This window comes from Suricata suricatta, chromosome 2 (assembly GCF_006229205.1).
Source record: "Suricata suricatta isolate VVHF042 chromosome 2, meerkat_22Aug2017_6uvM2_HiC, whole genome shotgun sequence".
In the NCBI taxonomy this organism is placed as follows: Eukaryota; Metazoa; Chordata; class Mammalia; order Carnivora; family Herpestidae; genus Suricata; species Suricata suricatta.
Window position 1 is genome coordinate 135,112,308 of NC_043701.1, and position 11,779 is coordinate 135,124,086.

The 11,779-nt window shown below is 38.9% G+C and overlaps 1 protein-coding gene across 9 annotated transcripts in view; it reads right to left on the reverse strand.

Annotated features, from left to right (window-relative positions):
• The window catches only part of USP54 (ubiquitin specific peptidase 54), an 83,624-nt gene that overhangs the window by 30,766 nt on the left and 41,079 nt on the right, over window positions 1-11,779 (reverse strand). For 7 of the 9 annotated variants that reach the window (XM_029931930.1, XM_029931928.1, XM_029931929.1 and 4 more), the window contains 8 exons: window positions 9,539-9,673; window positions 7,666-7,779; window positions 7,449-7,531; window positions 6,908-7,013; window positions 6,652-6,798; window positions 4,871-5,020; window positions 2,700-2,868; window positions 1,187-1,357 (listed from right to left, as the gene is read on the reverse strand). In XM_029931930.1, the coding sequence (XP_029787790.1) occupies window positions 1,187-1,357; window positions 2,700-2,868; window positions 4,871-5,020; window positions 6,652-6,798; window positions 6,908-7,013; window positions 7,449-7,531; window positions 7,666-7,779; window positions 9,539-9,673 (1,075 nt within the window). The remainder of the gene's footprint in view (window positions 1-1,186; window positions 1,358-2,699; window positions 2,869-4,870; window positions 5,021-6,651; window positions 6,799-6,907; window positions 7,014-7,448; window positions 7,532-7,665; window positions 7,780-9,538; window positions 9,674-11,779) is intronic. The other 2 variants (XM_029931931.1, XM_029931932.1) reach the window with 1 other exon arrangement.

Consider the following 11,779-nt stretch of genomic DNA (forward strand, 5'->3'; position numbering starts at 1 on the left):
AAATTATGGAAACAGCTTAAGTGTCTATCAGCTGATGAATGGACAAAGAAGATACAGTGTGTGTGTATGTATATATATATAGTAGTAGTGGAATACTACTAAACCATAAAAAATTGAAATCTGGCCATTGCAACGACATGCATAGAGTTAGAGAGTATTATGCTAAGTGAAGTAAGTCAGTTGGAGAAAGACAAATACCATATGATTTCACTCATATGTGGAATTTTAGAAACAAAACAAATGAACAAAGGGGAAAAAAGAGAAAGAGAGGCAAACCAAGAAACAGACTCTTAACTATAGAGAACAAACTGATGGTTACTAGAGGGAAGGTGGGTGGAGGGATGAGTTAAACAGGTTAATGGGGATTAAGGAGTGCATTTGAGATGCGCACCAGGTTATGCATGAGAGGTGCTAAATCACTATATTGTACACCTGAAACTAATAATACACTATATGTTAACAACTGGAATTTAAATAAAAACTAAAAAGAACCACCAATCTGAAGCCATGAACTCATTAATTCCCAAGTCTCTAGTGTATAGGCACTGTTCTATGTATTAGGTGATAAACTTCTCATCTTAGCAATCAGTCACTCACTGTTCTTTTTATGCCCTGTATTGATTTCTTCCACTAACAAGAGGCATACTCTTCCATAGAATAACAGAACAATTCAAGAATGTTCTCTGCGTGGAACTCACAATAACAAACAGGCTAGCTTTCTTTCTTTTGCTTTTCTGTCCTTCAGGAAGCCCAGCAAGGTGATGAGCACACATCAGTGCCCATAAATATGCCCCTTCTCTCAAAGCCCTTCACTTGAGATAAAGCCTGGCATGAGAATATGATGAGGTGCAAAACCATAAGGGTTTATTGGGACACTATGAGAAGCACAGGGATCAAGAATACTGCAAGAAAAAAAAGGGCAGATTTTGGAATAAACAATCATATCAATAATCACATTACAATCATCTTTATTGATATGCTGCTGTTGATAGGAAAATGTGCAATGTCACATCATTGTTCATTCAAAGTTGTATTGGTTCTTTTCATCCCACCCAGTTACCCAAGTTCTGTGCCTTTCTCCCTTTGCATGACAAACATTTCTGACTTGCCCCAGTTTCTTTTTCTTGGGAGAATCTCTATGCAATAACTGAATCAGGCAAGCAGGGTCCACTGTATAACTCCCTACCTGTGTCCCGACTGCTCTGAGACGTGGAATCATTCTCCACATTATAGATGACTGTCCCCTGAGAATCAGAAGAGAAGTGACTGACCACAGACTCATGGTGGGAGTGTTTGTAGGGATAGCTCTCCGTTGAGGAATCTGTTCGAGTATCACTTGAGATGGAGGGCTCCCTCCCTGAGGGAAGGAGGAGACACATATGCAAAAGTAAGGAAAGAGAGGACAGTGACAGAGAGAGGGCAAAGAGCTGGATGGCAACAAAGGTCCATAAGGCAAGAACTTCCTAGATGGAAGGGTGAGAAGGATATACCAGAGCCATTCTTCCCAACACCCAACTTCCAGATTGCCCAGACACACAAACAATTCCTCCCACTCCTGCCCCTACCTTGCTGAAGCCCTCACTTTGCCTGCCATTGTGAAAAACTGTGGGGCTTTTAGAAAACCTATGGGGAAAAGTGGAAGAAAGGAAAAAGTTGTGAAAAGTAAGATCTATTTAGATGGAGAGTGCCAGGCCGACCTGGCAATAACCAGTTGTTCCCCATCCCATAATTTTTTTCCTATACTGACAGAAATGTCACTTTAATTTTAATTGACACTGTAAGCATTTTTAATATATCTGAGAAATTATGTGGCTGTTACTTATACTTTAGAATAATTATTTCAATCAGACTACTTTCCTATGAGAAGCTCACTGAGATGAGCACAACAGTGGAAATGGGTGTTTAAATGAAGGGAGAAAAAGTAGAGCAGGCCTGAGTTGAGTACAAGGCTGGGAAGAATACCAGATACTAAGCAGGAAGTAGGTACAAAAAGGCAGGGAAAAAAACTTCAAAGACAAATGTGTTCTCTTTCAAAATTATACTCAGGGACAATCCTAGACCTAGAAGAAGAAAGGAATATTTCTTTTTTCTCCTTTTCAGAAATCAAGCCAAAACCATTAGGATTATAGTTCTAATATATTATAAGCCTCTATGGGCTAGCCTAAGACTTTAGCCATCAGGCCGCAAATTGTCACTGCAGGAAAGAAATTTAAGTTTCAAACAACTGAATTAGAAGCAAACTGATTCATAGGCTGAGGAATACGGTTACTACACTTGGCATCTTAAAACAAAAATCTCTTATCCCAAACAAACTGATTAGCTTTGTGGTAACTTATAAGTTTTTCTTGGTCTTAACAACTCAGTGAAGTCACTGTTAAACGGCTAGTAAGAATCAGTCATCTTTACCAGTATTTGAAGATTAAACACTGAGTTTCCCTTATAAACTTATTATTTCAGTCTAAATCAACATAATTTCTTTCTCACTTTTGAATCAGGGCCAGGTGACCTAGGCAACACATTCTTGAAGGCTGAAAGAAACAAAGCCTGGCACACCTTGGGCTTCAGCACAAGTTGGCACTTCTTTCCATCTCAAAGCACATAGCTAGGTTATGGGCTAGGCTCATGATTAAGTAGAGTTCTAAGTGTCCAGTGATCACATTAGAAAGGAGAAGGAAGAGTTAAAGAGCTAGGCTGCTCACCTGAATCTTCACTATCGTAGCATGTCTTGCTGTATGTCTGGAACTCAACTTGGGGAGGCAGGTCCTGGGTGGACACTGGGGTACCCTGTGGGTCTGCATAAAGCAGTAGCAAAGGCTGATAATGCCCCTTGATGCATTTGGTCACCACATCCTTCCATTTGGGCCCAATCTGAACCAGAAATAATACAAAAAACATGACAGGTATACTTCATATCCACAATTCAAATCCTATCTTCCTATTCTGTTTTTCTAAAGAAATAAAAAGACAAGAATTGGGTAAGGAGACCACAAAAGAGACCTTTGACCTAAATTTCATGAGTTTTTTTTAAATCTTTTTAGGGGCGCCTGGGTGGCTCAGTCGGTTAAGCCTCCGGCTTCAGCTCAGGTCAGATCTCACGTTCGTGGGTTCGAGCCCCGCGTCAGGCTCTGTGCTGACAGCTAGCTCAGAGCCTGGAGCCTGCTTCCAGTTCTGTGTCTGCTTCTCTCTCTGCCCCTCCCCTTCTCATGCTCTGTCTCTCTCTGTATCAAAAATAAATAAAACATTAAAAAAATTTTTTAAATCTTTTTAGAAAGCAATAAAACCTTATAAGACATAGGAATGATTAATAAAATTACTTTTATTCCTGTGAAACATCAATTCAGTTTTGAAATATAAATAAAAGTTCTCCAAGGTGAATATAGTATGTGAAGGGAACCCAGCTGCCTTGGTGATCAATTTCTTTTCACATATTAAAGCCCTTGCTAGAAATTTGCAATTCTATAAATTAAATAATTTTCTCCTAAATATTAAAATCACTTTTATGAAGCTAAAGAGCAAGCAGAAACTCACAGACTTCCTTAGAATGAATGACATTACATTTCAGAGTTCACACATGGCCGGACATAAATGTCAAACTGCTTAGATACACAGATGAACCTCAGCCTTAGCTTTGAGCTGGATTCAGCACCGCCAAAGCAGTGGAAAAGAGTGTCAGAAAAGCCATGAAAACAACAATCCAATCAAATCTCTATATTCATCCTCTCTTAAACTTGAAGCAGTCACATTCTGAGATGGTGTGCTCTTAAGAGTTGAACAACGAGCATAGTGTTTATTTCATAATAGATATTCAGTAAATTTTTAACTTTGTTATTACTTTAACTAAAACACATATGCTTTTTTAAATGTTTATTTATTTTAAGAGAGAGAGAGCACAAGTGGGGGAGGACCAGAGAGAGGGGGAGAAAGAGAATCCCAAGCAGGCTCCATGCTTAGCACAGAGCCTGACATGGAGCTTCCTCCCACAAAACCATAAGATCATGACCTGAGCCAAAATCAAAAGTTGGACACAACCCAAGTGAGCCACCTGGGCACCCCAATAAATAGATTTACATACAAATATTATTGAATACCTTACAAAGTATTTATTATTTTTCAAATAACAAAGCTAAAGCTCAAGGAATTCATATAAATCAGCCAAAATTACAACAGCAAAAAGAGATGGAAAATCAGGAAATTTGACAGAGTTTACCATTTATGGAAGACACTGCTAACGGTCCACAGATTGGTGGAAATTATAGTTAGGAGTCTCCTAGCCGCCAACCTTTATCAAGAAGCTTCTTAACTCATGCAGATCCCTTAACTACTTCCGTCACAGATTCTGTGATTTAGATACTACCAAGTTTCTAGCTTTAAATATCCTCATAGCCCTATTTTTTGCTACACAATCTCAAAAACATGTTAACCTATGATAAGGCACTTCAGGGAAGTAACAGAATAATTTATAGCAGTCCTAACACAAAGTATACAAGGTATTCCCTAAGATTAAGTATTACCATTGGTAATTCCAAGTGTGAAATTCTGAACTTCATGCTAACCTTCTAACCTAATTTGAAGCATTAAACTATTCTCACTCAAATCAACTACTTAATACACTAAAAAAAATTGTCAACTGTAAACATAACTTTGCTGACTGCATGGCAAGAGGATTCAAAGAAAATAACAGAAAATATATCAATTCTATCTTTGAGGAACTTGCCATCTACTGAAGAAAAGACTGATACTCTCATAAATTCAATAGATAGGTAAGTAAACATATATCAAAATTATGAAAATAAACACTGAAAACAAGTAATCATTCTTAGTTTTTTGTTGCTGTTACCAAACACTTCAAGAATGGCTTGAATATTCCTACCTCCTTGACATGAGCATCATCAAAATACATCCATTTGCGGATCTTTGTTTGGAAAAAGAATGTAGAATAATGTTTGCCATAGTAACAGATCATCCCTACTAAGTACAGTTCAGACTGCTTTGCCCGGTCATCTGTCACTCTGAAAAACAGCTGTGGGGAAAGAAGAGAATGGAAAAATAGTCAAATACTCAGCCCTCTCATATCAATCTTTCAGCAGACGCCATCGTTTCTTATTAAGGTACTGACTTGTTTCTCCATGCTTCATTCTAGGATTTTTCCTAGTCCATATTAATCATCAGAAATGAACCTAAAAGACAAAATGTAGGGAAAAGCAAGACGAATAGTGGCCAGAAAACTGGTAAGGTGGTGATGTTTCTTCATACCTTTCAATAACGTTTTATTGCTGGTGCCTATCATAAGAGGAGACAAGAAAGGTAAAAAAACACAAAATAAAACAAAAACAAACACTGAAGTTTCAAAAGTTACTAATCATGAGCTGGCACGACAAATATAAATGTCCTGCTGAGACCTTAACTAAGGGATAAAAAGGCCCTTAGGAAGAGCAATACCACCGTGCAGATTACCACCATTTCACTGCTGTATGTTCTAAAAGACATACAAAAAAAAAAAATTTGAAGAAAAGAATGCTTGCCTTGAGAAACTTATTTGAATGAGAAAGTCATCACAAAAATAAAACAAACTAGAGCAGTACAGAATATGTAGACTATAGGAATTTAGAAAAAGGAGATTTAGTTGCATATAGCCCACTCATATCAGAGATTCCTTGGGAAGGAGACCTAAAATACGATTCCAGACAATACATTTATTCTCAGTTGTAACTTAATGATATTAAAGGATGACAAGGAATCTCCTTAGTCGCAGGAGTACAAGAGAAAGAAACGAGTGAAAGGAAACCACAGAGTTTCTGGCTCTTCTCTTAAACTGAAGGGAAACCTTGCCTGTACAAGGGCATGGAGCTGATAAGGTAAAAGATCCCAGGTCTGAAGTTGTTTTCCCTATTTCCCTGAATAGAAGTATAGAAAACCACTAACCTACTGAATTCTCTTCTAAGCTACTCCATTACCTTGGCAACAGACATTGGGTCCTCACTGTGAATTTTGTATTCTACAAGTCAGGTCACCAACCTTTACCCCTTCACCTCCCATAGCATCTCTAGTCAAGACTGCTCACTTCTCTGACCCTATTACCACCTGTGGTAGACTACACCTCCCAACTCTACTTGGTATAAACAAACAATGAGTGTAGCACACAATAGCTCTATATATTGCTTGATTTCTATCAGTAGCTAAGTTCTGTCCATACTGTCTTTCAAGGCCAATTTTATCCCATTTTTTCTAAAAACCCTTTGCCATCTACACAAAGGAGGTATATGAACAGGTATATATATACACATATACACAAGTATATGTATATAAACTCTATATATTTGTACAAACTCTATGTTTGTCATCTACGATATACCTTTGTGTTTAGTGTTCACTGCCCTTAAGCAATACTAAGACACAAGAACTAAGAGATAAAGGTAATTATTTTTTTTAATGTATCTTTATTTCTAAAGAAGAAAGAGACACAGTATGAGTCCGGGAGGAGCAGAGAGAGGGGGAGACAGAATCCAAGCAGGCTCCAGGCCCTGAGTGTCAGCGCAAGCCCGACATGGGGCTTGAACTCACGAACCACAGGATCCTGACCTGAGCCAAAGTTGGGCATTTAACTAACTGAGCCACCTAGGTCCCCCAGAGATAAAGGTAATTAATACTCACATCACCCAACTTAAGGCAGGTACCCAGGCTGTGAATGACATCCTCTGCCAAGTCTGAGTGGTCCGAGTCCCATACCAGCCCAATTGTGATAATCTGTGGAGCATTCATCAACACACGGCGAATCCGAATCCTTTCTCCACAGTTGCTCTAAAATACATATATATGGCTGGTTTGAGATGTTTCCCACTGGCTCTGCCTCAATTCCCTAATCTGAGGACTCCCCTCCCCACTCTGAACCCCACTCCTGACAACTCACCGGACAGTTCCGCAGGTCCCCCATAGTGCTGGCATTTTGTAGCAGCTCACCAAACATGCTTGGTGAAGGTTTTTCACGTCTTTCCAGCATACAAATAGCCTGATTGCTTCAAGGTGGGGGAATGGAAGGGTATGATAGTAGGAATTACACAGATACAACTGAATCAAATAGATTATTCATGCAAACTCCTAACTCACATGTTTAATTTTCTTCCTCTGCCCACTATACCAAAGCCCCTTGTCCCGACCAGCCTCAGGGTCCTCAATACAATGAGCATCCTTGCCTGTCCCAAATCCAAAGCTCATAGAATCCCCATTTATCCTCCCACCTTGCTGACCAGAAGTGAACCTAAGTAAAGGGGGGTGAGGGAGTTGAAAGAGGAGGGAAGAAGAACAAGGAATATTTTTAAATTATTGTTCTGACTTCCTACAATATAACATAGTCTTAACAATAAGGATATAAGCTATTTGGATGCTGTCAGTTAAAACTTATCACTTGAAGGAGTACCTAAGGGTACAAATAGAGAACCTTTAAGACTCACCAAAGTGAAGTGGTGGAGATGTAATGTACCATCTGGATGAAAGGCAGCGGATCAGAAGTGGCACCACAGCTGGTACATACACACTGGGCCCAGGGTGAAAAAGCAAAACAAGCAGCCACAGTCATTAATTGTTCTGACACCCATCTGATAACCCACGTCCCAGGACACAGTATTCTTGAAGAAGAAAAGAAGTGATGAAGATAGAAATAATGTTCACCTGTTCAAACAATGTCATTGCAAATTTCTGGTGGGAGATGCAGTGTTGGGCAGTACATATATCTTCTTTGGTTTCATCAGCAATGTGGAAGTGAATTCTCATCAGGAGGTTTTCCTAATAGGAAAAGAATAAAAGCAGTACATCAATGGCACTTAATAGAAAAATGCACAAATTGGTAGGCAGTTTGCTCAGAGAAACAGTAATCCTCTTGGAAGGTAGGAATATTTCTGATTTTTAAAAAATACTGTTCAGGGGCGCCTGGGTGGCTCAGTGGGTTACGCGGCCATCTTCAGTTCAGGTCATGATCTCATGGTCTCTGAGTTCAAGACCCGCATCGGGCTCTGTGCTGACAGCTCAGAGCCTGGAGCCTGCTTCAGATTCTGTGTCTCCCTCTCTCTCTGCACCTCTCCCACTCACTCTCTCACTCTGTCTCTCAAAAATAAGTACACATTTTTTAAAAACTGTTTAATTTGAAATAATTATAAATTCACAGGAAGTTTCAAAAAATTATATAGGAGGTCCATGTATCCTTCACCCAGTTTCCACCAACTATAGCACAATATCTAAACCAAGAAATGGACATCAATATAGTCTACAGAGTTTATTTAGATTTCACCAGTTTTACATATGCTTTTTTGTGTGTATAGCTCTATGTAATGTTATCACATGTATAGACATATAACAACCATCACAATCAAGAAAGAAGATTGTTCCATCACAAGGTTCACTCATATTATTCCTTTATAGCCTTACCCACCCAATTCCAACCCTAACACCTAGCAACCACTGATCTGTTTTAATTTTCTTATTTTAAGAATGTTATATAAATGGGAGCATGTGGTATACAACCTTTTGATATTGTGTTTTTTCTCTCAGCATAATTCTTTTCATATCCATTCAAGTTCATGTGTAAATTAGTAATTCCTTTTTATCACTGCATAGGATTCCATGGTATGGAAGTACCAAAGCTTGTTTCACTATTTACCATCAAAGGCATTTGGGTTGTTTCCAGTTTGGGGCTATTGCAAATAAAGATTCTATGAACATTCATATATGGGTTTTTTATAAACATGCGTTTTCATTTCTCCGGGATAAATGTCCAGGAACGCAACCACTGAACCTTATTTGAAAGTTCAGTTTTTTTAAGAAACTGCCAAACTGTTTTCCAGAGTGGCTATATCATTATACATTTCTACCAGCAATATATAAGTAATCCAGTTTCTCAGGAGTACCTCTGACTTTGGTGACATTTTACTCTGTAATGGAATATAAATCACTCTCAGACTTTTTTTAATGACAAACCGAGTCTAAAGATAGAGTCTTTTGAAGGTTGACTGAAAGAACCAAGAGTTCAGAAAAGTCTTCTACTAAAAGTCACTGCAAGCAATGCTATCTAAATAGCATATCACATCTATGCTAGGGACTCAGTTATTCTGTTTAATTATCTTTAATAATACAGGAGTTCACAAAGTGTAATCATCCCCAGACCAGTAGCATCAGTGTTATTATCACCTGGAAACTTGTTAGAGCTAGATATTCTTGGGCCCTAAACCAGACCTACCGAATCAGAAATTCAGTGGAGTATGACATAGTAATTTTCATTTTAATGAGCTCTGTATATTTTGAAGGTGAGACCAATGTTCTATGCCATGGCAAGCACATAACTACCTTTAAGCCTAAAGGAGAAAGAATAAACCCATTATACAATTCCTGCTGTATTAGAGTCAACTTAGAGCTCTGAGAAACTAGGGGAATTCCTAGTTCTAATTGAGAGACCAGGGACAGAGCAAATACTACAGTAAGGTACCCAGTGTCTGAGGGAGACCATCAACAATCTCGCCCATATGAAAGAGAGCCAGAGGCCAACACTTACAAAGCACTCCGCAGCATCATCCATAATTCCCAGCTGGAAACGCTGTTCATCCTGGAAAGTCTTTGCCAGAGCACTGCGGAGTGTGTCAGATGGAAGCACTTTTTCACTACTACACTGAAACTGGTTAAAGATTCCCTGTAGGGAAAAGGTTAGACAAAGGAAAAAGCACAATTACGTTATTAAACTTCTATACATCCCAGTCTGTCAAGCTAGTATCTCCATGCTTATAACAATGGAACCAAATGTATTTCCCATGAGTTAATATGCTTGCAGTTAGTAATAAAAAAGTAAAAGATCAAAAGTCAGAATAAAGAGTATAATCTGTGCTAGTAAGGATCCTTGCTCTTCCATCTGACTGTCATGGAGAGACCACTGTCATGAGTTAATGTAATAGGGCACCTCATTTCCTCTGCTACAGACAGAGGGAGATGATTCACAGTAAGTAAGGGCAAATTATATATAAATGGTTTGGTAAATTATTCCCTGGGGGCTCATCCTATTAGACTTAGCCCCCCATCTCTTAATTTAAAATTATTCAAGGGGCGCCTGGATGGCTCAGTCAGCTAAGCATCCGACTTTGGCTCTGGTCATGATCTCAACAATTCATGACTTCAAGTCCCACATCGGGCTCTGTGCTGACAGCTCAGAGCCTGGAGCCTGCTTCAAATTCTGTTTCTATCTCTCTGCCCTTCCCCTGCTAGCGCTCTCTCTCTCTTCTCTCTCTCTCTCTCTCAAAATAAAGAAACATTTAAAAAAATTTAATTACTCAAAAAAATTAAAATTAAAAAAATAAAAATTTTCAAAGGACAATGAATAATATAACAAATACCAACTTGTCTAATACCCAGAAATAAATATGCCATCATGTTTATTCCCAATCTACATATAAAGCTAAAGTCCTGGGCACCTGGGTGGCTCAGTCATTAAGCATCTGACCTAGGCTCAGGTCCTGATCTCACGATTCATGAATTTGAGTCCCACAGCTTCAGGTGAGCCCTGCTTCTCTGTCTCTGTCTCTGGGTCTTTCTCTCCTTCTGCCCCTCCTGTCATTCTCTCTCTCTCTCTCTCTGCCCATCCCTTACTTGAGCCCTTTCCCTCCCTCTCTCAAAAAAAAAAAAAAAGTCCCATTTAAAACCACCCACTCTTGGAGCTCCTGGGTGGCTCGGTTGGTTAAGCCTCCAACTTTGGCTCAGGTCAGATCTCATGTTTGTGGGTTTGAGCCCTGCATCAGGCTCTGTGCTGACAGTTAGGCTAGCTCAGAGCCTGGAGCCTGCTTCTGGTTCTGTGTCTGCTTCTCTCTCTGCCCCTCCCCTTCTCATGCTCTGTCTCTCTCTGTATCAAAAATAAATAAAACATTAAAAAAAATTTATTAAAAGTTAGAATCTCTCTTGTGAGTATATTAAAATATAACATCTTAAAAAAATTTTTTTAATTAATAAAATAAAAGCACCCACTCTCTACCAGCCACTCACTATCATGAGTTTATTGCACAGGCTTCTGTTTTTAATACTTCCATATACATATGTGTAAGTGTATGTGTAAGTGTGTTTATGTGTGTGTCTATATACATATATATCCTTACATAATACATAGTAAACTTTTATGTGCATTTTTTGTTTATATACAAAGTATCACACTGACTTACTTTTTTAATTCAGCATTATTTTTGAGATCTATCCATAATTACACACACACACACACACACACACACACACACACACACTGTTCATCCCTTTTCGCTGCTGTATTGTGTTTTGTCAGGTCTATACCACATCTATTTATCCATTTCTTTATTCAAATTTTTGCAATCTCCAATTTTTGCTATTATAAAGAGGCTATGTCAACTTATACTTCCAGAAACAGATGAATATAAATAAACTTCCACTTATCCTTGCCAGCAATTAATAAATACAGTTAGACTAGAGAATTTTAGTCTTTCAAACTACACTTAGTTTTTCTGGGTCTTTTGCAAATATGATTCATGGCAAATATCTTCTTCCAGTCTTCTAGTACCTTTTTTGTGGAGTAGGTTTTTTTTTTTAATGTTTTATTTATTTTTGATACAGAGAGAGACAGAGCATGAGAGGGGGAGGGGCAGAGAGAGAAGGAGACACAGAACCGGAAGCAGGCTCCAGGCTCTGAGCTAGCTGTCAGCACAGAGCCTGACGCGGGGCTCGAACCCACGAATGTGAGATCTGACCTGAGCCGAAGTCGGAGGCTTAACCGACTGAGCCACCCAGG